The sequence below is a fragment of the Corylus avellana genome, chromosome ca1 (genome assembly GCF_901000735.1).
Source record: "Corylus avellana chromosome ca1, CavTom2PMs-1.0".
Classification (NCBI taxonomy): Eukaryota; Viridiplantae; Streptophyta; class Magnoliopsida; order Fagales; family Betulaceae; genus Corylus; species Corylus avellana.
This window is the reverse complement of record NC_081541.1, coordinates 45,666,397-45,693,351: the sequence shown is the minus strand read 5'-3', so window position 1 is coordinate 45,693,351 and position 26,955 is coordinate 45,666,397. Positions and strand designations below refer to the sequence as shown.

The window sequence follows — 26,955 nt, the reverse complement described above, 5'->3', positions numbered from 1 at the left end:
TCAATGTGTATTTTCTTACAATGACACAATCAAGATATGGATTCTCTCTCTCCCGCTCTCTCTCTCTCTCTCTATCTCTCTCTCTCTCTGCTTAGCTTCGTTTGTAAATAATTTTGTAGTAAAAGTCGTACTATGCCAAACACTATTCAACACATTAAAAAAAATGGACTAATAAAAAATTGGGCTGACAGCAAAATTAATATTTTTTTACGAGGAAAAAAAAAAAAAGAGTAGATATGGCATATGCATAATGCATCGTCCTCTTTTCGCTGTGGTGACATAAATAATTGCTATCCTTTAAGCGAAGTACGTCGGCACATCAATTTGAAAGCTCCCTATCAACGACCCCATATCATGCACGGCATACTTTCTAAATTAATTCGTAGTAGGTAGATTGAATTCACACTGGCAACCACAGGGGTGGTGACCAGCGTGGGCAGCAGGTATTATGGCTTGTTAAAAAAGAAAAACAACAACAACAGGGGAGGAGACTAGAATAGTGAGCCCATTGAGGGTAATAATATAAAGAAGATAATTAACTAAATTTGAAAACAATGAATTTAAGTGTATTTTTATTTTCCTTTTCGATTTATTGATTGCATAACATTGACCAAATTCGGTTAGTGAAATATTTAGTTTAGTATGTACGCTAAATTCGGTCTTCCGGCTTGTCCAAATCAAAGGCTATTGGAGAAGCTTTCATACGCCTTAATTATGATAGGATATTTTATAAAAATATTTTTAAAATAGATATTAAATATTATTTTCAGGTCAAATAATTGAGATTTCTTTTGTTCAATATTCCTTATTATTTTATAGAATTGAGAAACGTTGATTTAGAAAGAAAAAAATAATAATAAAAGAAAGAAAGAGGAAATAAAAAATACACAAGGATAGTCAGAATTCTAGACGGCCTCCAATTTTAAAAGCTGGTTCACATACACGTAAGAGTCCAAGTCAGCCATAGGCAGCTTTGTTCGAAGCAGTCTCCGGAGGCAGTCCTTACCCACTCCAGCGACCAGCCACCCTATTACCTCATCCATCCCATCTCACTCCTCTAACCCCTCACTTCCACTCCTATCCGATGCCCCCAACCGCCTTCCCTCCGGCGATCTTCGTCTTCATCCTCCTCTTCTTCTCCGTTGCCGTCACAATGACGTCGTTACCTTCCGATGACACCTAGCTCCCCAGGCACCATAGTGGTTTCGCTTCGCTTCATTCTTTTTTATTTTTTTTTTTGTAAAAATACTTTTTTTTTAAAAAAAAAAAAAATTAAGTAAGTGCCAGTGTCAACATTTGATTGGTCCATGTGAAATTCCGTTAAGTCAATTAACGGTCAACTGATGTAGGACTAACTTGGTCTATTATCAAAACCACAGGGACCTCCTGTGATAAAAATGAAATCCTAAAGAGGAAAAAATAAAGTAATGAAACTCCAGAGACTAATTTAGTATTTAACCCTAAAAGTAATTACCTTTTGTTCAAGATTCTCCAAACCAAACACCACAAAAAAACTTGTAAAAGTGTTTAGGAAAAATATTCCTAGTTTCCTCCTACGAGATTACATTATTTGAGAGAAAAGATACTCCCAAGTGTTTCTCTCAAGAGATTACATGATTTGAAAGGAAAGATACCAAATATTTTATTCTTGCCAAACTGAACAGGTTGATAACAATTTGCGTGGGATTCCCTTTTAACAACATTATTCAGACAGTGAAGAAGCCCTTTTCCTTCAAGCTTTCAATAGTGTCCCCAAGAGTCACTTCCAAAGGAGTGAAGCTAATGCCCAAACTTTTGGCTTTGTCTTGGGAAACCTTGTAGAGCGGCAGCAAAGGCTTGTCATCTTCAAATCTGCCAAAAATGATAAAGACATGTGACTCTTTTTCGATATTTTTAATGAATGTAAACAATGACTTTGGTTGATAAATGCAAATTCTTGACTAAACTGATCAAAAACTCCACAACAATGTACTATACTTGCATGTAAGTGTATATGCCAAAAGTTGATAGCACCCTGTCAATTCTATGATAAACTGCGTCCATCTTTCAACACCCGTCCCTCTCTCCTCCCTGCCCGTCGCCCGCCCGCCTCTCTCTCTCTCTCTCATCGGCATTACCACATATCATTTTATAGTAGAAGATAGAACATTTAATTAAAAGAAGCTTGATAATGAAGTCAATGGAGCAGGGATAACGAATCTAGTTGGATTTTATTCCTCTCTTTTTCACTTTTTGCTGCTAGGCTAATGCATGTCTTTTAGGCAATACACAATAAAAAGCTTACCTAAAATTTAGATAAGTCTATTGATGAAAAAATTGATACAAAGTCTTCAAATGCAAATAATATGCTCACACTGTCCTCCTAGTTTCCAATAATCATATCAGCATAGTATTTCTTTATGAATAACCAAACTGAAAAATCAAGTCGGAGCCTCACAGCCTATCCTTGGGCTGACTTAGCTACAAGAATACTTCTTTGCCAGTCAGCACCATCCATGGCAAATTCATGATGAGCCAGCGACTAATGCATCCAATTTGCCTTCCATTACCTTCTTCACCTCAATGAATCTTGTAGATCTGGTTACCTTTTCAGATTGTAGAAGCCTATAGGATGATTGTCTCTCTTGTATACTTTTCGTACACTAGGAGTTTGCCCTTTTCTATCAAAAAAATTATTATTCATGAACAAATTTGTTTCAACATAAAACATTTTTCCATGTAAAATCGGAAAATGTTATTAATTTTCCATTTTTTAACTGAAACCCTAGTAAGAAAACATTTTCAGCTATTTGGTTTGCACTTGTAAACAAATACTACCGGTGACTTGGCAATTTTTCTATATGATACCAAGATCCAAGTTTCCAGCTCACCTGTCCCTTGGCCTAGCAAATTAGTATGGTTATAGTCATGACTTAGCACTATTACTGTATATTTAAAAGAAAATGTTGCAGAGGAATTTGACTGTCTAAGAAAGTTGGATGTAAAATAACCATCATTAAAGAAATGAACCAATTGAAGCAATTACATGAAAACTAGCGTTGCATATGCAGCAATACATGCAAATGGAATTCAGTTGCTACTTACTATGGAACCAATAAGGAACATTCAGTATATTGCAAGTAAATAACTCGCTTTTCAGGTAGATGCAAACTTGGGTAAAGTTTGTGCAATATCTTGAAAAACTCAGAATGGTGTGCAATTCTTTCAACTAAACAATATCTACCACTAGCAGCAGGAGTCTCAAATGCCTGAATATGTGCATGTGCAACGTCTCTAACATCAACATATCTATAAATTCCACCAGGAAATGTTGGAGTTCCTGTAGCCAGGAAAAAAGAGAAAAAAAGAAGAAAGAGAAAAGGTTAACTAATAGTATATCACAAGAATCATAAGGAATGATGTGGCTGGAAGGTCAGTAAATTTCTACAGGCAAATACAGTTAAACACAAATTTCTAAGGCAACTCCTGGTCATACTAAAAGATGGAAGACAGAATACAGATAATGCTCATTAGTTACAAAAGAGTACCATTCATAAGCTTCAGAAATTCGTCAATACTATAAGTAGGAGTTGGCTGTATGACTGGACCAATAACGAAGCCTGGGTTTATTACTACCAAGTCAATGCCACACTCTACAGCAAACTTCCAAGCAGCCTCCTCAGCTAAGGTTTTTGAGAGATGATACCAGCGCCAAAAATAAAATTCATAGCTAGCTACAACAATTACATCTGAAAATATTTGGCAGAGTGTGATTACAAGAAAAAGTAAAAAGAACCTAGAAGCCAAATGCTCACAGAGAAAGCAAGGTAAACTTGAAAAAGCAATACTAAGAACAAATGAATAGCACATATACATACCTTTTCCTCTTTACACATAACTGGATCTGAAACCAAGTCTCATCCATAACGACATCTGGGGTCAGAGGTTTTCTGTTGAACGAAACTGAAGCCATAGAAGATGTTATAATCACTCTCTTGATAGAAGGAACTTGAAGCCATAGAAGATGTTATAATCACTCTCTTGATAGAAGGAACTTTTGCACATGATCTAAGAACGTTAAGAGTTCCCTTCACTGCTGGATCAATTATTTCTGACTGAACCATGAGACCAAATGAGGAAGTAGCTCACATAAGAGTAGATTTTTTTTAAACTAAGCTATCAAATTTTTTGACAAATTCAATACATGCTATTCAACAGTTTTATCAAGCAGTAATTGTTTTATGCATTACTTTTCTGATGTCTTATGTGCACGATTTCTATAAACAATCTTGCATTAACTTACATAACTTAAGACCTAGGAGTACTACATTCAAGGATTGGTGGTTGTAGCAATGTTGAGAAAACACGAAATATTCTCTTCCTTTAAGCTACAGCGAGAAAAAAAAAATGGTAAGTAATCGATAAGTATCATTAAAAGCGTAAAGTGTTTCTAAGTATACTGAAAGTCTATAAAAGGAAACACCGAACTAGAAGAAGCAAATGAGCAAGAAAAACGCTATAACTAATTGAGAAAGGAGATACATAAGCAGCTGTCTACGGATATAAAGTTTAAAAGAATAAAAGATAATATATCTTATATCGTCTTTTCAGGGTCCTAAAATTTCTGTCATGACACATGATCAAAGCAATAATTACATGCTGCTAAAACAAGGCAGATGGCATGAGAAATCCTTTAATTTGTTTTAAATCATTAAATACAAACGAGCACTGAACATATTTGCAGCAAAAATTAGAACATTGTATCCCTTACACATTGCATAGGCAATAAAAATAATATCATGGGGTGAACCTGTGGGTCATTTGCCATGACAAAAACCGGGGATGCTAGATGAAAAACGCCTTGGCATCCGTCAACTACAGAATCAAAACATCCTTCTTCCAGTAAATTTGCTTTGAATAACTTAAGTCTTTCTTTAGCTCCATCAAGTGCGAGTAAACACTCTGTTTTCTTTACATCATCTGTGGAATATATTTGCAGAAATTTCAATTGGAATGCTAAATTTGTTAGTATCAAGCATTGAATGATAAATAAACATGAGAGAAAAAAGAAAATAAAGGGCAAGGAATAACAACACACTACAGATGAAACACTATTGTGAACAAAGCAGGTAAATCTAATGTTACATCCTATACAAGATTAGCCATAGAGTGACAGAAGGCTGTCATTCTTGTTCATCCAGTTGATGTCCCACCTACTGTGTGTGCTTACCACAATGTTTTTTAGAATAAAGTAAGCCAATCCCATTAAGAAGCCTAGAGGGGTGAAACTCAAGTACACGAGAAGTATACAAGAAAAACGCCCAATTAAGAAAAAAAAAATAACACATACAAAGAAATTATAAGAAACTAGAGAAACAAGAATAGTTGTAAGCAGCCATCCAAATGTAAAGAGATTTGAACATAATGGTTTTTTTCAATAAAGAAAAAATAAATAAAAGAAGAAAGCGTAGGGCACCCCCAAGTACGCAGAAAGTATACAATACGAGACACCTAGCTAATCATTTATTGATATACTAAATAATCATAAAACGCATAAAACTATCCCTAGATCAGAGTAGTCTTTTTGAGGTGCACTTAGGAGTTTGCTTTTATACCGGATCCTCCCACCCTCACCTTCTAAGATTTACATAAAAAATAAAAAACAAAAATAAGATTAAAAATAATACGTGTGTACTTTTGGTACAAACATAGGTTGGTTTAACACTTGGTTTCCACTTTTAGGTTACGAATTGGAATCCAAACCACTAGTTTCACGACCAGTCTATTAAAGTGATATTTATCCTTAGAACAAGATACACATGTTCTAAGAACAAATGCCAGATTAATAGACTTAGCTGGTGAAATTTTGAAGGAAAACTGTCCACAATTTAGGGTATAGTGATTCTCCTTTTCCATTCTAAGAAACCTCATTCAACGTTTTAGGGTAACCTTCTTCTAAAATATGACTGAACCCAACCGATCGGTCTAAAACTTCAAAATAACGAGTTTGTGAGCAGTATTTATAACAGTTTGGTTGGATTCCTTGCACACTCCTAGCAAAAATTGGTGTCAAAGCTAGCAAATTTAGTTTGTTGGGGGATAAAACCCATCATGGTCCCACTCAAGCAATACATTCAAATAAGCTGCTAAATTGTAACAACTATATCTATCAAAATCCCATGAGGAATACAAATCCCAAGATTTATGGAACTGGTATCAACATGAGATACCATAAAAAACCCTATAAAAGAAACTCAAGGCATCAGTTAAAGGGGACTAGTCTCCAAAAAATCCTAACTCATTGCTTTATTTTTACTCTACTTACTCATCTCACAAATAAACTTGGACTTACGTGGATTCCGCATAAGTCAATGATGGACCCCACAAATCTAATGGTTGATCTATTAAATTTGTAAGAGAATATGAGAGAAATATATACAAAATATTGACACCAATCATTTCTTAATAAAATATATTAATTTAAGCATCAGAGTGTATTCAGTTTGCTAATCAAAACTACGTCAATATATTATATATAGCTCATCTCAAAAGCAAAGAACCTTAATGCTAATAAAAATCACAATAAATTTATATGAGAATTTCAGAGTAGACACAAAATAGAGAGAGACAGGACAGCTAGCACTGACTTGGGTCACGAAGTGTAGCTTTGACAGTATACCCACGTTGAAGAAGGATCTTCACCACCCATGAAGCTATGAATCCTGAAGCTCCAGTCACGCACACCACCTTCTCTGCTCCACTCATCCTCTCCGAGTCTCTGCTTAGCTTCGTTTGTAAATAATTTTATAGTAAAAGTACACTATTCAACACATTAAAAAAATGGACACATACAAAATTGGCCTGACCCAAAAATTAATATTTTTTAACGAGAAAAAAAAAAAAACAAAAAAAAAAAAAGTAGATATGCATTGTCCTCTTTCTGTTGTGGTGACATAAATAATTGATGTCCTTTGAGCTAAATATGTAGCCACCCTTCCCATGAAACATCAATTTGAAAGCTCCCTATCAACGACTCCACATCTCTTTTTAAATATAGAAAAAATGGGAAATTATCATTCCCCCCTATGAACTACTACGTGATGACCATTTCCCCCATCAACTATCAACTTTACATTACGATCCCATCAAACTATCATTTCGCTACCAAAACTCCCATTCCGTCATCAAGGCCGTTAAGTCGAACGGTCAACCGTACTATTCACGACACTGTTCATGACATTGTTCACAGCGTAAATACTGTTCACGACACTGTTCACAGGGTTGACCGTCTGACTTAACAACCTTGCCTGATGGAATGGAGGTTTTGTTAATAAAATGGTAGTTTGATGAGATCGTAATGTAAAGTTGGTAGTTGATGGGAGGAAATTGTCATCGCGAGGTATAGTTAATAGGGGAAAGGATAATTTCCCCTAGAAAAAATTTCCAAAAAGTTATATGCATCAAATACCCTAATCCTTCCATAAATATTGAGTAGACTATAGTGTTAACCGATGGTAAGTAGGTAGGAAATTTGCATTTTGTAAAAAAAAAATGATCAAAAAGATATCGTGAAGTGTGTTTGAATAGAAAAGTAAAAAATAATTTCTAAAATAACGTGTCAAAAATGCATGTTATTTTCACATGCATTTAATGCATTTTAGAATATGTGCACTTTTACAAAGAAATTCCATTATATGATCATATGATTTTTTTTCTTTTTCTTTTTGAAGTCAGAATCTTACCATATGCCATAAGGGAGGTGAGCAATTTGAGAATCACAAGTTGGATTGACAGATTTCATTACTCAAAACACCTCAGGACTAGCAAACCCTACCCAAAATGAAGCTCAGAATGATGAAAAACATATAGTGAATACAATGTTTCTTTGTGTAATGGGCCTAATGGTATTAGAAGGTTTAGGACCTATGGTGATGAGAAAATCAAATAGAAAATAGATTGGTTACTTTGAGCTAGAGGGAGCCTAAACCTCCAAAATTTCATACTAAGATCAAATATCTTGAAAAAATTGTACAATACCTTTTGTTCAAGATTCCCCGAACTAAACACTACGTACAAGTGTACAACTGGTAAAAGTAATTACCTTTTGTTCAAGATTCTCCAAACCAAACACCACATACAACTGGTAAAAGTAATTACCTTTTGTTCAAGATTCCCCAAACCAAACACCACAAACAATTGGTAAAAGTAATTAGGAAAAATACCCCTAGTTTTCTCCTAAGAGATTACATTATTTGAAAGAAAAGATACTCCCAAATGTTTCACTCGAGATTACATTATTTGGAAGGAAAGATACCAAATATTTTATTCTTGCCAAACTGAACAGGTTGATAACAATTTGCGTGGGTTCCCTTTTAATAACATTCAGACAGTGAGGAAGCCTTTTTCCTTCATGCTTTCAATAGTGTCCCCAAGAGTCACTTCCAAAGGAGTGAAGCTAATACCCAAACTTTTGGCTTTCTCATGGGAAACCTTGTAGAGCGGCAGCAAAGGCTTGTCATCTTCAAATCTGCCAAAAATGATAAACACATGTGACTATTTTTCGATATTTTTAATGAATGTAAACAATGACTTTGGTTGATAAATGCAAATTCTTGACTAAACTGATCAAAAACTCCACAACAATGTACTCTACTTGCATGTAAGTGCATATGCCAAAAGTTGATAGCACCCTGTCGATTCTATGATAAACTACGTCCATCTTTCAACACCCGTCCCTCTCTCCTCCCCGCCTGTCGCCCGCCCGCCTCTCTTTCTCTCTCTCTCTCATCAGCATCACCACATAGCATTTTATAGTAGAAGATAGAACATTTAATTAAAAGAAGCTTGATAATGAAGTCAAAAAAGCAGGCATAACGAGTCTAGTTGGATTTTATTCCTCTTTTTTCACTTTTTGCTGCTAGGCTAATGCATGTCTTTCAGGCAATACACAATAAAAAGCTTACCGAAAATTTAGATGAGCCTATTGATGAAAATATTGATGGATTATATCACCAGATAAAACAAGGAAAACCAAAGTTTCTTTTTCCCTGAAAGTTTCTCTTTGAAAACCTCATTATTGGATGGCAGGTTATGATGGCTCATTCACATAACTTCCAGGCTTTAGCAAGGAAATCAAAGTTGCATCCAAGTTGGATCCAAAATGTGGAAGGAAAATTTAAGAATTTTGAAATACTTTTGGTATTCTAACAAACTGGTATCTTTATCTCACACATCATGAGATTTTATTATTATTTTTTATTTTCTTTAGTTAAAAAATGCACAATTGTTTACCAAGTTACAGAAAGTCTTCAAATGCAAATAATATGCTCACACTATTCTCCTAGTTTCCAATAATCATATCAGCATAATATTTCTTTATGAATAACCAAACTGAAAAATCAAGTCGGAGCCACACAACCTATCCTTGGGCTGGCTTAGCTACAAGAATAATTCTTTGCCAGTCAGCACCATCCATGGCAAATTTATGTAGAGCCAGGGACTAATGCATCCAATGTTGCCTTCCATTACCTTCTTCTCCTCATCAAATCTTGTAGATCTAGTTAATTTTTTTAGATTGTAGAAGCCTATAGGATGATTGTCTCTCTTGTATACTTTTCGAGTATGAGGGCTTTGCCCTTTACTTTCAAAAAAATTATTATTCGTCAACAACGTAAAACATTTTTCCATGTAAAATCAGAAAATGTTATTAATTTTCCATTTTTCGACTGAAACCCTAGTATGAAAACATTTTCAGCTATTTGGTTCGCACTTGTAAGTTGTAACAAATACTGCCGGTGAATGAACCCCTATCATACCAAACCGAGTAATGCTACAAGTTCCTCTTGTGTCTCTTTTGAGTTCCTCTAAGAATTGTGTGACTTTTAATAGCTACATCATTCTTGGAGGGACTCAAGAATGACACAAGAGAGACTTCTAAAATTACTCATACCAAACCCATGGGCAACTACGCACCACCAACAAAGGCCCACATCAAACTCATCACCATTCTTGCCCACAAGTGTGGAGGTGTGTTGACGTATTAACTAGTGCAATTTGTTCACTTCATGCTCTTCTCTTTAAATCTTCTCATTATCTATTTTGCAGCTTATACGTTGCCTTGATGACTGAAATAACAATATCACTAGCTCCTAAACCAAAGTCCCTTGCATGATTATCTTACTATAAACTATCGAAGTAGTTTAACTCTCAATTTTTACATATGACCATGCAGCTACCAATATCCAAGTTCCCAGCTTACCCGTCCCTTGGCCTAGCAACTTAGTATGGTTAAAGTAATGACTTAACATTATTCTGTATATTCAAAACAAAATGTTCCTGAGGAATTCGACTGTTTAAGAAAGTTGGATGTAAAATAACCATCATTAAAGAAATGAACCAATCGAAGCAATAACACGGAAACTAACCTCGCATATGCAGAATGCAGCAATACATGCACATTGAATTTAGTTGCTACTTACTATGGAAGCAATAAGGAACATTCAATACATTGCAAGTAAATAACTCACATTTCAGGTAGATGCAAACTTGGGTAAAGTTTGTGCAATATCTTGAAAACCTCAGAATAGTGTGCAACTCTTCCAACTAAACAATATTTGCCACTAGCAGCAGGAGTCTCAAATGCCTGAATATGTGCATGCGCAACATCTCTAACATCAACAAATCTATAAATTCCATCAGGAAATGTTTGAGTCCCTGCAGCCACAAAAAAATAAAATAAAATAAAGAGAAAAAGGAAGAAGAAAGAGAAAAGGTTAATCAATGGCATCACAAGAATCATACAGAATGACGTGGCTGGAAGGTTGGTAAATTTCTAGAGGCAAATACAGTTAAACACAATTTTCTTTTTGATGACTCCAACCATTTTGTAAATAGAGTATGCGTTAAAATCTTTGTTGCAATGGTTCGCCTTAGATGGCAGGCACACCCTGTTCTCAGCAGAAGCTAATTACTGCCATAGCATTAATATGTTTTAGGTGGAATTAGAGGGGTTGGCGCTATGCAGATCAAGGCCAGGCTTTGCAACCGCCTTCAAGTGAACTATAAGTTATAGAGGAACTTTTACATTCCATATTATCAGCACCAGAATTCAGTAAAGCCTTTTGTGAAAAGAAAACGGAACAAGGAAATACCAAAGAAAGCAACTCCTGGTCATACTAAAAGATCTGGAAGTTATGGAAGTCCAAATTTTTAATTGGAACTGCAGAAGCCCTAATATGTTGCTGCTAAGTCTCATAAAATTCAATTACTTATGAAAAAAAAGGCTCATAAAACCTACATATAAAATGAACAATAAATGCACTTGAATATAAATAATTTTTGTAGAAAGAAACACAATACAGATAATGCTCATTAGTTACGAAAGAGTACCATTCACAAGCTTCAGAAATCCCTCAATGCTAAAAGTAGGAGTTTGCTGTATGATTGGACCAATAACAAAGCCTGGGTTTATTACTACCAAGTCAATGCCACACTCTTCAGAAAACTTCCAAGCAGCCTCCTCAGCTAAGGTTTTTGAGAGATGATACCAGAGCTGAAAATAAAATCAAAGCTAGCTAGAACGATTACATCTGAATATTTGGCAGAGTATGATTACAAGAAAAAGCAAAAGAGAAATGCTATACTTACCAAATTTTCTCCCCAAAATTGGTTCCCAAATGATGTGTCACCATCCCATGAGATGATGACACATTTCGCAAAATAATAGATCTCATGGGATGGTGACACATCATTTGAGAGCCAATTTTTGAGGCAAAAATTTGGTAAATGTAGCATTTTCCAAAGCAAAAGAATCTAGAAGCTGACATGTACATGCTCACAGAGAAAGCCAGGTAACAACAAAGACAATTTGGATAAAAGAAAAAGTATGGCTCACATTGTGCTGCTATTCTCTGATATTTCCTCTTCACTAAAATAACACTCTAGTTCTTTCATTACCAGTATCTTCATATCAACAGCATATAAGAGTCCAAATAAAGATAAACTTGAAAAAGCGATATTAAGAGCGATTGAATAGCACATATACATACCTTCTCCTCTTTACATATAACTGGATCTGAAAACCAAGTCTCATCCACAACTACATCAGGGGTCATAGGTTTTCCGTTGAACATAACTGAAGCCATAGAAGATGTTATAATCACTCTCTTGATAGAAGGAACTTTTGAACATGATCTAAGAACGTTAAGAGTTCCCTTCACTGCTGGATCAATTATTTCTGACTGAACCACGAGACAAAATGTGGAAGTAGCTCCCACAAGAATAGATTTATTAAAATAAGCTATCAAAAGCATAATAATATTGGAAAAAATTGAATACATGCTATTCAATAGTTTTATCAAGCAATCATGCAATAATTGCGTTATGCATTACAAGGTGGAACTTCTCCGTTGTCTTATGTGCATGATTTCCATAAACCTAGCATTGACTAATGAGTAATACTAGAAACCACATTTTGATCCTATAACTATCCTACAATGCTAACATGGCAACCAACCCTTAGATCAGTCTTTGTTAAAAAAACAATCCAATGGTTGGTTAGGATTGCCATGTTAGCATTGTGGGATAGTTGTGGGTAAAAAATGTAGTTTCTAGCATTTCTCTTAACTTACATAACTTAAAACCTAGGAGTACTACATTCAATGATTGCTGGTTCCAACAATGTTGAGAAAATGAAATTGTAGATGACAATGTTGTGAACATGAAACATTCTCTTCCTTTAAGCTACGGTGAGAAAGAAAAATTGATCAGATTTTGTAAAAGCCTTGACGTTTGTATCCTTCCTAGGAGCAGAGATTCCATCTGGAAAACAGAGGCAGTTCATTGCCATTGTTTATGATCATAAAAATGTGGAAGAACTCGTCTCTGCAAAGTTCTTTTTTTTTTTTCTTTTTTTTTTTTCTTTGGGGAAGCCGGGGGGGATGGATTTGACGGGGGATGTACTACGATTGAATTTCTTTTGCCAAGATACATGCTCCAAGCAAGAATTACATATTGCTAAGACAAGGGATCAAGCTGGTATGATATCCTTTAAGTTGTTTTAAATCACTAAATACAAACAAGCATTCACCATATTTGCAGCAAAAATTAGAACATTGTATCCCTTACACATTGCATAGGCAATAAAACTAATATCATGGGGTGAACCTGTGGGTCATTGGCCGTGAAAAAAACCGGGGATGCTATATGAAAAACACCTTGGCATCCATCAACTACAGAATCAAAACATCCTTCTTCCAGTAAACTTGCTTTGAATAACTGAAGTCTTTCTTTAGCTCCATCAAGTGCTAGTAAACACTCTGTTTTCTTTGGATCATCTGTGGAATATATTTGCAGAAATTTCAATTTGAATGCTAAATTTGTTAGTACCAAGCTTTGAATGAAAAGTAAACATGAGAAAAATAATAATAATAATAATAAAGAGTAAGGAATAACAACACACTACAGATGAAATACTATTGTGAACAAACCAGGTCAATCTACCATTACATCCTATACAAGATTAGCCATGCTAGAGTGATAGAAGGCTGTCATTCATGTTTAGTTGATGTCCTATTGATCCCATAAGGAAGTTATGGGTTTTCAACGGAAAACAAAGGCTGAGGGAATGACGACATGTGCAGAGGGGTGCAACTCAAGTGCATGGGAAGTATACAAGAAAAACACCCAATTAAGAAAAAGAAAAAAGAACACATATCAAGAAATTCTAAGAAATTAGAGAAACGAGAACAAATGTAAGCAACCATTCAAACATAAAGAGATTTTAACATAATGGCTTTTAATTTTGTCACTGTCCTCTCACAATTTTTCAAATTTTTAGCATTGTGTTCTCTCCAAATACACCACATTCATCACAAATGAATCATCTTCCAAGATTCTATACTGCAGTGTCTTTCAAATTTTCTTCTTCACCAAGGTCAACAGCTCCATCACCCGTTGGGGCAAGACCCACTCAACCCCGAATAGACAGAAGACTGATTCCCACAAGCCTTTGGCTATTTCACTATGTACAAATAGATGACCAATGATTCCCATGCTCTTCTTTCATATATGTAAGGGTTTTCATGAGTAGGTTTGGTTCCAAATGCAGGCAAAATGAAGCTATCCCAGTCTGTTGTCTAAGAAACCTAACCAAACTAAATTGAACAAGTTTAAAAGTCAATTCGGCTTGGTTAAATTGTGTTGCATAGCATAGCCCCATGTCATGGATAGAGCTGAGTCAGATTGGGTTTGGGTGACACTAGGACCAAAACTTTATTCAATTTCCCATTTTCCAGTCAATGTTGGGGGTAAAGTTCTTCAAAAATACGATTGAACCAAACCGATTGGTCTAAAATTTCAAAATAATTAGTTTGTGCCGTATATATAAGAGGCTTAGCAGCAGCTTCCCTAAATATAGGAAAAACTACTAAGCAATCACCTGAAATAAACTCCCTTGGTGTTTCCTAAAGCAAGGGAAGCAAAAGTGCTACTTGAGTTGGTTCTCTTAATATCATTTTAGAGTCCTGCTATGCGGCTGCCAAATTGTTGGACATATATTAAAAAAATAATAATAAAAAAAAATTTGTTATTTTTTTTGTTAGTGAATATTTAGTTTCTAATGACTCAAAACTTGTTTTTGGATTCAAAACTAAAACCTAGGGGTAGAAGGTTAACCCTTTAGGGATGGTATCACCCAAAAGAGATTCGATCATCCTAAATTTGGTCCTAATGCCTCAAATTTGGTGTTAATACTTCAAATTTGGATTCCCCTTTAATATCTCTCTTCTTCAATTTTTTTTTTTTTTAAAAAAAAAAAGTAAAATGTCTGACGCTTGGCTGCCTCATGGCTGCTGGAAATCTCTATTCATCATTTTAAAATAAAAAAAATATTTCTCTTTCGTCTAACATTTATTTGAAAAAAATATTTAAATAGTTTATCTTTTCTTTCTCTTTCCCCTATCATTTAATTTAAAGAATATTTAAATGATACAGGGAAAGGATAAGGAAAGCTATAGTTTGGTTCCCTATATTTAAGAAAAAACCAAGGAATCTCCTACTAGTGCTCTAACAGTTTGGTTGGATTCCTTGCACACTCATAGCAAAAATTGGTGTCAAAGCTAGAAAATTTATTTGATGGATTTTTTTAGCTCATATATTTATCATTCTTTCCAAGGATTGACAGTTCATTAATCAGAAACCACATCAATATGTTATATATAGCTCATCTCAAAAGCACAGAACCTTAATGCTAATAAAAAAACATGAAAATTTATATGGGAATTTCAGAGTAGTCTATCTATAGCAAAGAACAGTCAAACCCAGAATTTATACTACGCTAAAAATTGCCTGACACAATTAAAAAGGGTTTTTTTTTTTTTTAATTAAAAAAAAAAAAAAGACGATGAGACACAAAATAGAGAGAGACAGCACTGACTTGGGTCACGAACTGTAGCTTTGACAGTATACCCACGTTGAAGAAGGATCTTCACCACCCATGAAGCTATGAATCCTGAAGCTCCAGTCACGCACACCACCTTCTCTGCTCCACTCATCCTCTCTGGCTCTCTCTCTTTCTCTCTGACTCTCTCTCTCTCTCTGTGTCACAATGTCACCGACTCACTTAGTGCTTAGCTTTGCGGCAGTTGGACTTGCTTTTTCTTTTCTTTTTTTTTAATGGTAAGATAAAATTTTATTAAAATAAAAGTAAAGAGATTACAAGATACTCTAAGATAGGAAAGAGAAAAAATGAAAATACAAGATACGGATTCTAATGAAATTACTCAAACAAATAGGAAAAATGATAAAAATACAATTTAAACTTAATTTTAGCTTAACTTTTTTTTTAAAATTAAAAAAAAAAAAAAAAAACTGCATGTTGAAGAGAGAGCCTTAAACTAGAGAGACAGAGAAATTTAACTTAAAAGTTGGATTAAAATTAAGTTTAAGTTGTAACTCATTACGTAAATGTTTGGTGCCATGTAATACTAATTAAAATTTTAATTAGTATTTTTTACCAGGAAAAAAGTGGACGAGCATGGTACTCTTTGTCGTATAGTCATGGATGTGCTGGGCACCCCTCCAATGGAACATGACGTATTATACAATGCATTCTTTCTTTGGGACATCTGTTCACCATCTTTATCTTTACTAGCTTTGAGCCAACGCTATGCACGGGATTATTCAATATAATCTAATTTTAAAGCTTAAAACACATCTCTATTGTATTTTTTATTATACGTCAAAAAAATTGTGTAAAAAAAATCTATCATGCCTATTTCAATAAAAAAATACTAAAGGTTATTCAACAGTATATTGTTGAACATAGTGACACAATTACACATAAGTTTGCATGAATATATAAATCGCATAAAAATATACTATCAAAAAAACCATATATAATTTTAGTTTTAATCCATATAAATTAAAACGTATTAAAAAATTCTCATATGTGTAATTTAAAACCAGAAAACATAAGACCCATAAAACATATTAAAATATTTATTCTCCTAGGAGTAGTTTTATTTATTTCATCAAAGAAAGAGATAAAAAATCGTAGAATGAATATTGGAACACAAAAAAACATAATGAACAACAAAGTCAATTAAATTTACAAAAGAATAATAAGAAATTTGAGTGAAAAATAATATATAAATTAAAACAGAAAATAAGGAAAGAGTAACCATAAACCTTATAACAATATATTGAGAATGGTAGCAAAACTGAGAGTAACCCTAAACCCAATAGGTTTTTGTGTAATACTTATTATATTTCAATACAAATAAAACTCATAAAATTCTGGACATTTAAAAAATAATATAAAGCAAAATAACAAATTTTTTTATTTTATTTTTTTTTTTTTTTTATGGATACAAAAATAACAAAATCTTTCACTCAATATTTAATGCAGTCAAATAAATCATTTCAATCTTCCCTTAATCTAAAAAATAAATTAAAACAACCTAAAATTCGTCGCATATGTGTAGTTTAAAATGAAAAGCATAAAGAAAAAATAAAATAAAATAAAGGAAGGCAAGAAACCATGAATTTTGATTATCAAAGTATTAATATAAAATTAGCATAAAATTTTAATATTTTTTGTGTAATACCTATTATATTTTAATACAAATAAAACTCATAATTCAGAACATTCAAAAAAGCAAATGAAAAAAAAAAAAAAAAAAAAAAAAAAAAAAAAAAAAAAAAAAAAAAAAAAAAAAAGCTGAACAAAAAATTTCACGAAACAAAACGGAAACATATTCATCTCAATAAACTTTGTGCAACCATCAACTTCTATAGAAAAGAGTTTTGAAACGTTGTTGCCATAGAAGGAGAAGGTGAGTTTAGAGTGAAAGAAACCGACGTGATTTAGGGTGAGAGATATAAATGTGAGTTAATAAAACGAAAGGTCAAAAGAAATTAATTAAGGAAAAATTGTGTTTTAATAAAGGGAGAGATATTAATGAATTAAGACACTTAATTTATTAAAAAAAAAATCGTGATTTAGGGTGAGAGAAATAAACATAAGTTAATAAAAAGAATGGTCAAAAGGAATTAATTAAGGAAAAATTGTACACTTAATTCATTAAAAAACATAGAAAAAAGAAAAATCCTTTTCAATATTTGCACGGTTCAATTATTAAAAATTATGAGTAAAAAAATTTAATTTTTTTTTTTTAAAAAAATGGACACGTGAGTTAATAAAAAGAAATGTCAAAAGGAATTAATTAAGGAAAAATTGTACACTTAATTCATTAAAAAAAATAGAAAAAGGAAAAATTCTTTCAATATTTGCACGATTTAATTATTAAAAATTATGAGTAAAAAAACTTAAAATTTAAACAAAATATTGTTGGTGTGAAAAAAAAAAAAAAGGTTATAATTTTATTTATATTATTTGTTTCCTTATTTGATTTGGACATTAATAATACTTAATTTATTGAATAATTTATGTATGAAAAACTCTTGAAATATAATCAACACAATTAATTACACTAATTAATGACTGGAGGTAAAAAAAAAAAAAAAAAAGTTCAGATATTAAAATTATGGGCACGTGTCTCAATTCTAAGTACTCTTAGATATTAAAAAATATGGACATGAGTCACAATTCTAAGTCCTCTCATCTTGATTATATATATATATATATTGAAGGGAAAGAGATGGTGGGCAGATGAAGCACCCCTCAATGGAACATCGATTTGAAGCTCTTCGTCAACGACTCTAAATCTGATTTCTACTTTGGTTTATCTCTTGTTGTGGCCTTCTGAGTATATATATATCCTGAAAATATATTAATGGAGCGCAGAGATATTCAATCTCCTCAAGGTTTAATATTTTTCGCTTTATACCCCCCTTTTTTTTTTCTTTTTTCTTTTTTTTCCTGTCTGAGTATATTGAAATCGCAGGTGAAACAGCCCGGATTTTGGTTGAATTCTTGGAAGTAGCCATCTCTTCTATTGTCTTCCTCAAAGGTGTCTACCCTGCCGGTCAGTTCTCTTTGCACCCATCTCAGGCCCGGCCCTCTCTCTGTTTGCTTAGCAAGAAGATAATATGCATTGAAATTGATATAATATTTATTGATTATACATTTTTTTGTTGGGTGATGGTGAATTGTGGGTGAAGGCGCATTCGAGAGAAGGAGATATATGAATGTGGTGGTTCAGAGGGCTCGCCACCCTCAGCTCAGAGATTACATCCATTCTGCTGTTTCTGCTCTTCTTCCTTTTATCCAAAAGGTTTCTTGGGATTATATTCATTTGTGTTATTTATTCCTTTTTTATTTGAATGATTCAATCATCATTAGGGGATGAATAAAAACTGATATTGCTATTATTTATTTGAATTTTGAATTTCCTCAAAATCAATTAAGGAAGAATAGTAAGATTTTGGTTTCATAAATATGAATTGAAACAATCATGCCCCTTACAAATAGGGATTGGTGGAGAGAGTAGCAGTTATTTTTTTCGACATTGACTGCATCCCGGTGGAAAGATTTGTGTTCAAGCTCACTGTGAACCAGTCTTATGGATCAAAGTTGGAAGAAGCTGACCTGGAGTTCTCTCTTAGATCATTCTTGATCAAGCTCTCAGTCTCAGAATCCCTTACTAGGGTTCTTCCCCATGGTAAGTGCTAAATATAGCACTACATATCCCATTTTCATACTTCAGCCTGTATACATGGGTAGCAAAAAACACTTTTTTTTTTTTTTGGGAAAACTTCATTTAGCCTCTTGAACTTTCATCGCTTTTGCAATCACTCAAAAAAAAAAAAAAAAAAAAAAAAAAAACTCAATTTATCCATCGTTAAAAAAGTTTGCAATATCACCTCTCCATTATGATTTTCTTCTAAATCCTAACGGAGGCCTTGGAAATTCCCAAATCCTAACGAGATGGGTAATATTACAAATTTTTAAATTTTGATGCATTAAATTTAGTGATCTTGAACTTTAGGAAATGATTGTAAAAGTGAAGAAAGTTCAGGGAGTTAAGTGAAGTTTCTCATTTATTTTTTTAATTTTTTTATTTTCTTATGGCTTTCTGGTATGTATCATATGCCTTGTTGTTTACTTGGCTCCCATGATTGATTAATTTCTTAGGTTCTTGATGCATTTCTGAATTGTGTCCTGGATTTTGTTTTCTTTTATGGTTAAAATTAGTGACAGGTCTCTAATTTTATTTTATTTTATTTATTTATTTTTTTGTATCTTTTGACAGACTGTAGGTGGGAGATAACTGCTTACTTTCGATCCCTTCCTCAGGCTAGTACAAGCAAGGATGCAGAGCTATGGATCCCATCGGACACAAGGCTGTGGCAGCAACCTCCACTACTGACCCCTATTAAGTCAATGAATAGCGAACCTCTGTGTGTGCAGTTATATCTAGAACATCCTAGTTCATGTGAACCAAAGCCTTGAATGGTGAAATATAGCCATTGCATACATGCACACTTACGTAGGTACATCCCTTTTCTTTTTTATTTTTCGTGTTTTGCTAAAATATATGTATACTCTGATTTAGCATGACAACTTATCATGACTGTTCTTGTCAATCTGCTGTCGAAAAAGTAAATTCTATCCCCACTGAGCATATGTTAGTTTTGCAAACCCCAATGAGTCGGTCTGTATTCTTGAAGAATTTCATCGTGTTATGGATTAAATTTACAAAGTCAGGAGTCACAAGTTGAGATGCTTGACATAACTGGAAGCTGATGGAGAATTCAAGCTCGCTTAACCTTGGGGGATGCACAAAGCGATTAGGATGGTACCCTATTTGTAGTACTCTTTTTTTCTTTTCTCTCTCTTTTTTTTTTTTTGGTTAAGATTTCATTAATCTCCTTTGACTTTAGATCATAAGTTTTGGAGGTCCTCTTGTACCCTTTTTGTATTATTATTATTTTTTTAATGAACTTATTGCCTATTAAAAGGAAAAAAAACAACATACCCTTGGGTAAAATGTATTAGAATATCCTTAAGAGGTCCATTGGAATGCTTTTGGCGGCAGGCCTTTAGAGTCTCACCCTCTGTCAGGGCATCCCGACTCAGGTCAGATTATCACACATGAGACTCGCCTGGGTTTTGCATGATCCACAGATCAACACATGTTGGATGAGTCGGTCTTCAGATAATTTTGTTTCTAGTGGGAATATGTTCATATCAGGGAAACTTTAGTGAAAGAAAAATAGATAAGATTTTGATTTCTGCTAAAAAATTTCTAGGACAGACTCCTAATAATGAGTGTTTGCTAAATTTTGTTGGAGCAGGTTCTGGCTTTTTTTCTTTGGTGGGTATATCCAATCTGTCTTGAGTTTCTCGATGGGAAAAAGTTTTGGCGCAAGATTCAACGACATTGACAGAGCTATTTGTATACTTACAGCAATGTGCTACAACACATAATGCACAATTAAGAATTGCCTAATACAAAGGAATCGGAAATATTGGAAGAAGAATTACGTTGAAATGGTTTTCAAGGACTTATGTCTAAAATCTAGATACTCAGTATGTAATGTGTTTGGTGTAGTTTGGATTATGCCTAGAATGGTGAAAGAATTGTTAATGAGTTGGGGAGGTCAAGGCAGGTGTTGTGACATTTTGGAAGTTTGGAGGTTGATTCTTTTATGTTATGTTTACTGTAGTGTAATTGAAGAGAGTAGAATGCACGGAACTTTGAAGATAGAGGAACAGCGATGGCGGAGCTGAAAAATATTATATTCAACGCCTTTGAAGATTTTTTATTTTTTTCTAGTTTCCGAACTTTTTGAACCATTGTTCATTGTTTTCTATTAATTGGGAGATTAGCTTGTATACTTTCTATGTATTGCACCCTTTGTGCTTTTTCAATGAAATTATATTACTTATAAAAAAATAAAAAAATCTATATACTTGGAATGTTGGAATCAATCCCTTGAGCAATAGTTGAATAATTGAAGTCAGGACATTAGAGATGAGCAATTTGGGAAGCACAAGTTGGATTGACAGTTTTCATTATTCAAGCAATTCAAAGGCCAGCAAACTCCAACCAAATAAAGTTCAAAATGATGAAAAGAAGAGCACACACAAATTGTTAGTACTTATTTGCATCAGTTCCCTTTTAACTACATAATTCAGGCAGTGAGGAAGCCCTTCTCCTTCAAGCTTTCAATAGTGTCCCTAAAACTCACTTCCAAAGGAATGAAGCTAACTCCCAAACTTTTGGCTTTGTCTTGGGATACCTTGTGCAATGGACGCAAAGGTATGTCATCTTCATCTCTGCCGAAAGTGCAAAAAGACAAAAAGTGTCACACTTCTTCCAAATTTGTGATGTATTAGAACTGTTGGCATGAGAAAAGCAAATTCTAATCTGAATTAAACAACCCAGAGAAATGTAATACTATTTGCAGTATAATTTTGTTAGATGTAATATCTATGGCACTGGAGTCCTACTCGTAACAAAACAACCCAGAGAAATGTAATACTATTTGCAGTTCATTGCATATTCCAAAAAATAAGAGAACACTGTCAATTTTATGATAAATTGTCTCTATCTTTCAACACCCCTCCTGTTACAATCCTAAGTGTCCCATATAAATTAAGTACAATCTTAATCATGTATACGTAAGCTCATGAGCACCATTCCTTACAAGTTGGTTTTCAAATGTGAGTTTTAACTATAATTTGTGCATTTGGTATTAGAGTTTCCCCCACGTTGAATATGGGATTGGACGCAGGTTGTCAAATATAGGATTGAATGGGTTGCAGCTTTGTGGCCGAGTTGGATGGGGGGAGGGACCTATAGGCTAGATTAAGATGTCTTGGTATTATGTATGTGTATAGTATTGAGTCATTGAATACTGATAAATGAGTAAAGCCACCAAAAAAGAAATGACTATCTCTGGGTTGATGTTGATAGAGTGGGCAGTCATGGACGTTGAATTCGAAATCGTGGTGGAATTATGATTCCAAGTGTCCCACATTAGTTAAATGCAATATTAACCATGTGTATATAAGCTTTTGGCATCCTCTCATTGCAAGCCTGTTTTTAAAAGTGAGTTCTACCTAAAGTTTATTAAGTCTTCCCTCCCTCCCCTCCGCTGCCCTAGAGTACAGTCAAAGTGAGGACTTAGCTAGCGTTATTATTGTGTAATTCAAAAGAAATACAATGTTACTGAGGAATTAGGCTGTTTAATAAAATGTTCGGATATAAACTGACCATCTCCAAGGAAATGAACAAGTTGAAAACAATCACACAAAACATAACCTGGCACACACAATAAAGCATGTAAATTGATGAATTTAGTTGCTTCTGTCTATGGAACCAATAAGGGAGATTCAGTATCATGCAGGTAAAAGAACTCACTTTTCAGGTAGGTGCAAACTCGGGTAGAGTTTGTGCAATATCTTGCAAGTCTCTGAATAGTGTGCAACACTTCCCACTAAACAATATCTGCCATTAGCAGCGGGAGTTTCAAGTGCCTGAATATGTGCATGTGCAACATCTCTAACATCAACAAAATTGTAAATTCCATCTGGAAACACTTGACTTCCTGCACACAAGAAAAGAGAGGAAAAAAAAGAGGAGAGCGAAAAAGTTAACAACTAGCATCACAAGAATTGTATGGAATGAAGTGGCTGGAAGGAGAATAACTTCCTTCAGACCAACACAGTTAAATATGAAAATTTGTTTTTGATCACTCAGCCATTTTACCAGGAGTAATGTTATATACCACACTTTTATCCTACTTTGTTGATGTGGCACTACCAATCAGCTTTTGATCTTATTTTTTATTTTTAACACGAGCTAATTGATAGTATCACATTAGCAAAATGAGATAAAAGTGTGGTTTCTAGTAGTTCTCTTTTGCCAATAGAATATGACGGGAAATCATTGTTGAAAAAGTTCAGCTCAGATAGCAGATACAACCTGCTTTTCATAAAAAAGCTAATTATATATTACGTTCATATTGAACAACATGAATATATAGTATATAGCATATTTGGAAGCTGTGTATGCTGAGATTGAACCTTTCTTATCCATGGAATATATGGTGGACCTCAACCTATATATTTCAGATGCATTAGAGGGATTAGAACTTTGCAGATCAATGTTTTGCAGCCTGCTTCAAGTGAACTATAAGTTATAAGGGAACTTTACATTCCATGTATTTAGCCCTGGAACTCAGCAAAGCCTTTTTTCAAAAGAAAAGGGAATAAGGAACTCCCAAAGAAAGTAATTCTGATCATAATAAAAGATCTGGGAGTTATGGAAGTTATGGAAGTTCAACTCACTCTTTCAGTTGGAAATACATGATCCGTAATTCATTTACTGCTAAGTCTCTTAAAACTTACCTACCCAGGAAAAAGAAAGTTTTACAGAACAGTTACTTATTATTCAAAAAGCCTAAAGAAAGTTATAATGACAGATCCACTAAACCAATTCTAACTTTATTCAGCTGTCAGATGCTACCTTAATCAGATAAGACACTTGAAGCAGTAAACTGAAAAGAAAAATGATTGCTACTTTTTTAACACTTAATTATATCAGTTGAACTCTATTTTTCTTTCTAAAATTGTGATGGAGCATGCATTTTATAATTTCTTTAGGAAGAAACACAATACACAATCCTCATTAGCTGCAAAAAAGTACCTGTCATAAGCTTCAGAAAACCTATCATACTAGAAGTAGGAGTTGGCTGTATGAGGGGACCAATTGAAAACCCTGGATTTATTGCTACCAAGTCAATGCCACACTCTTCAGCAAACTTCCAAGCAGCCTCCTCAGCTAAGGTTTTTGAGAGCTGATACCAGAGCTGAAAAGATCCAAAGCCTTTAAATAAGAGATCCTTTCTTGGTCCAGAAGGAATTAATTGCATAAAGGACTAAAAAACAATATCTGCAATATGTGTATGATCTGATTAAGAGTATTCAGGAATCTATGCCGCTTACATTCGAAAATATTCGAGAAAAATTTTCAAAATTAAATTACTATCTGACTCAAGAAAATAAAAGTCATAACTAGATACAATGATTACATTCTAAAATATTTAGCACTATGGTTACAAGAAAAAGCAAAAATATTTAAACTTCAGGAGCCTTGCTCACTGAGATAGCAAAGTAACTGCAGAGACAACCTAGACTGAAGGAAAAGCTTGGCACACCTTGTGCTGCTATTCTGATCAAATGTTTCCTCGGCAAATACACATTCACGCGCACACACATACACACAACCAAAACTAGTAATACAAATTTAAGAGATTATATATCTCAAGATCTTCCACTGCAAGTATCTTGAGATTAACTGTATCAATGTAAGAGTACCATTAAAGATAAACTTGAAATACAGATTTTAACTATGGAATAGCACATATACACACCTTCAACTCCTTACACATAACTGGATCTGAAAACCAAGTCTCGTCGACAACTACATCCGGGGTCAAAAGTTTTCTGTTGCGTATAACTGAAGCCAAAGAAGACGTTACAATCACTCTCTTGATAGAAGCAGCTTTTGCACATGATCTAAGAACGTTAAGTGTTCCCTCCACTGCTGGATCAATTAATTCTGACTGAATTATAAGAAAAAAATGTGGAAGTAGCTCACATTAGAATTCATTAGTGGAACTAAACCATCATAAGCACAATAATATTGGACAAAATTGAGGACATGTAATTAGACAATTTTATCATGTACTAATCATGTCATTGAATTACAAGGTAGAACTTCTCTAAAGTCTTGTGTGCATGATTTCTTTATGAGTGATGTCAAAAACTACATTTTTATCCCATAATGTTGATGTGACAGTACCAAATAACCGTTGGATCAAACCTTGTTAAAAGCAATCTAAGGGTTTGTTGCGACTTTCACATTAACATTGTGGGATAAAAATGTGGTAAATAGCATTTCTCTTTCGAGAAATAGACTATCATTAACTTCTATTACATCAAACCTAAGAGCACTACTTTCAGCACTTATTGGTCCCAGAAATCAAGAAAAACTGCAATTCCAGATGACAATGTTGTGAAAATGTAACTGATTAGATCTTGTAAAATCATTAACATATGTATCCTTCATAGGAGCAGATATTTCCGCTGTGAGAATCACAGGTTGCTTAAACAAGAGCTGCATGAAATCCTTTAAGTTGTTTTAAATCACTAAGAATCAAACTACACCCATCATATTGGCAGCAAAAATTGGAACATTATATTGATTATACATTGCATAAGGCAATAAAAACAATATCATAGGATGAACCTGTGGGTCACTGGCTGCAAAACTAGCAGGGGATGCTGTATGAAAAACACCTTGGCAACCATCAACTACAGAATCAAAAGATCCTTCTTCCAGTAAACTTGCTTTGAATAATTGAAGTCTTTCTTTAGCTCCATCAAGGGAAAGTAAATGATCTGTTTTCTTCGGATCATCTGTGGCATATATACACAGAAATACCAATTAGAATAATAAATTTATTAATATCAAGCACTGCATGATGAAAAAATAAATTACAACACCCTGGGATCCTCATTTTTCTATACAACTTTGTTGACTTGCATCACAGGCAACCGGTGAGGTTTCCACTTTTCAACCTTAAAACGTCTGCATATGGACCTACACACCACTTGTAGTATGAAATTTTTAATCTTTGATTGCTTCATAAGATTTTCTTGGTATTGATTTAATCATTTGTATTCTCACTGGCTGGTAGTTGGAAATGTTTGTCAGTTGCTATCTGTTTTCTAATGATGTGTTAGAGACTTAACACTGCATATTGTGAGTAACACGAACCCCCCAGAAAGAAATGAAAAGAGAAAAGCTTTTGTTTTTATATAACTTTCATATGAATTAATTTCACCAACACAAGTTATACCTTACCAGAATCTGAGAGTTTCTGATTGCCACCCCAGATTCAGCCATTCCAACCCCGAGCCACCCCGATTTTATATATATATAAAATCATGCCCCTATTTGTGTGGGGCATGATTGTTTCAATTCATATTTATGAAAACCAAAATCTTACTATTCTCGTTTAATTGATTTTTAGGAAATTCAAAATTCAAATACATACCAGCAATAGCAGTTTTATTCATCCCTTAATGATGATTGAATCATTCAAATAAAAAAGGAATAAATAACAGAAATGAATATAATCCCAAGAAACCTTTTGGATAAAAGGAAGAAGAGCAGAAACAGAGGAATGGATGTAATCTCTGAAGAAACCTTTTGATTCCTACAACTAAAGAACACTTGAAAGTAAAATATCGAGATACTAGTAAAAAAAAAAAAAACATGAGCATTAAATTCTGGGTAAGAACTGACTTGGGTCCCTGACAGTGGCTTTGACTGTGTACCCACGTTGGAGCAAGAGCTTCACAAGCCATGAAGCTATATAACCGGAAGCACCAGTCACACATACTACCTTCCCTTCTCCACTCATTCCTTCCCCCTGTCTCTCTCTCTCTCCCTCAATGAGCTTGTTCTTAGCTTAATAGTTTGTTCTTAGCTATAGTTC

At 34.0% G+C, this 26,955-nt stretch overlaps 2 protein-coding genes and 1 pseudogene across 5 annotated transcripts; 1 reads left to right on the top strand and 2 right to left on the bottom strand.

Moving 5' to 3' along the window:
- LOC132180381 (uncharacterized) overlaps positions 1-6,744 on the bottom strand; it is an 11,267-nt pseudogene extending 4,523 nt beyond the window's left edge.
- A 1,320-nt stretch (positions 6,745-8,064) lies between these two features.
- Positions 8,065-26,944, bottom strand: LOC132168207 (phenylacetaldehyde reductase-like). Its single transcript, XM_059579331.1, has 13 exons — positions 26,763-26,944; positions 25,701-25,870; positions 24,823-25,014; positions 24,107-24,258; positions 23,179-23,190; positions 22,809-22,991; positions 21,634-21,721; positions 15,413-15,533; positions 13,144-13,313; positions 12,027-12,218; positions 11,368-11,530; positions 10,506-10,692; positions 8,065-8,506 (listed from the first exon to the last, which is right to left on the bottom strand). The coding sequence occupies exons 1-13, from the start codon at positions 26,878-26,880 to the stop codon at positions 8,362-8,364; spliced, it is 1,893 nt and encodes a 630-aa protein (XP_059435314.1). The 5' UTR covers positions 26,881-26,944; the 3' UTR covers positions 8,065-8,361.
- LOC132190544 (DNA polymerase zeta processivity subunit) lies at positions 18,150-21,161 on the top strand. 4 transcript variants are annotated; one of them, XR_009441145.1, is made up of 7 exons: positions 18,150-18,303; positions 18,384-18,464; positions 18,601-18,713; positions 18,911-19,100; positions 19,692-19,932; positions 20,147-20,237; positions 20,737-21,161. XR_009441145.1 is itself a non-coding variant. In XM_059605582.1 (6 exons), exons 1-5 carry the CDS (start codon positions 18,273-18,275, stop codon positions 19,889-19,891), a joined length of 615 nt encoding a protein of 204 aa, XP_059461565.1. In that variant the 5' UTR covers positions 18,150-18,272; the 3' UTR covers positions 19,892-19,928; positions 20,737-21,161. The 4 variants fall into 4 exon arrangements, 2 of the variants coding, with proteins under 2 accessions (XP_059461565.1, XP_059461553.1); XR_009441146.1 differs by having other exon boundaries at positions 20,143-20,237; XM_059605582.1 differs by lacking the exon at positions 20,147-20,237 and having other exon boundaries at positions 19,692-19,928.
- Positions 26,945-26,955: the final 11 nt, after the last annotated feature.

Excerpts from the sequence above, each read along its gene's own strand:
- LOC132190544 (XM_059605582.1), top strand. The coding sequence starts at position 18,273 with ATGGAGCGCAGAGATATTCAATCTCCTCAAG. Across the intron at positions 18,304-18,383 it reads AGATATTCAATCTCCTCAAG|GTGAAACAGCCCGGATTTTG; the intron begins GTTTAATATTTT and ends TTGAAATCGCAG. Across the intron at positions 18,465-18,600 it reads CAAAGGTGTCTACCCTGCCG|GCGCATTCGAGAGAAGGAGA; the intron begins GTCAGTTCTCTT and ends TTGTGGGTGAAG.
- LOC132168207 (XM_059579331.1), bottom strand. The coding sequence starts at position 26,880 with ATGAGTGGAGAAGGGAAGGTAGTATGTGTGACTGGTGCTTCCGGTTAT. Across the intron at positions 21,722-22,808 it reads AGTTTGCACCTACCTGAAAA|AGATGAAGATGACATACCTT; the intron begins GTGAGTTCTTTT and ends CACTTTCGGCAG. Across the intron at positions 8,507-10,505 it reads AGTTTGCATCTACCTGAAAT|ATTTGAAGATGACAAGCCTT; the intron begins GTGAGTTATTTA and ends CATTTTTGGCAG.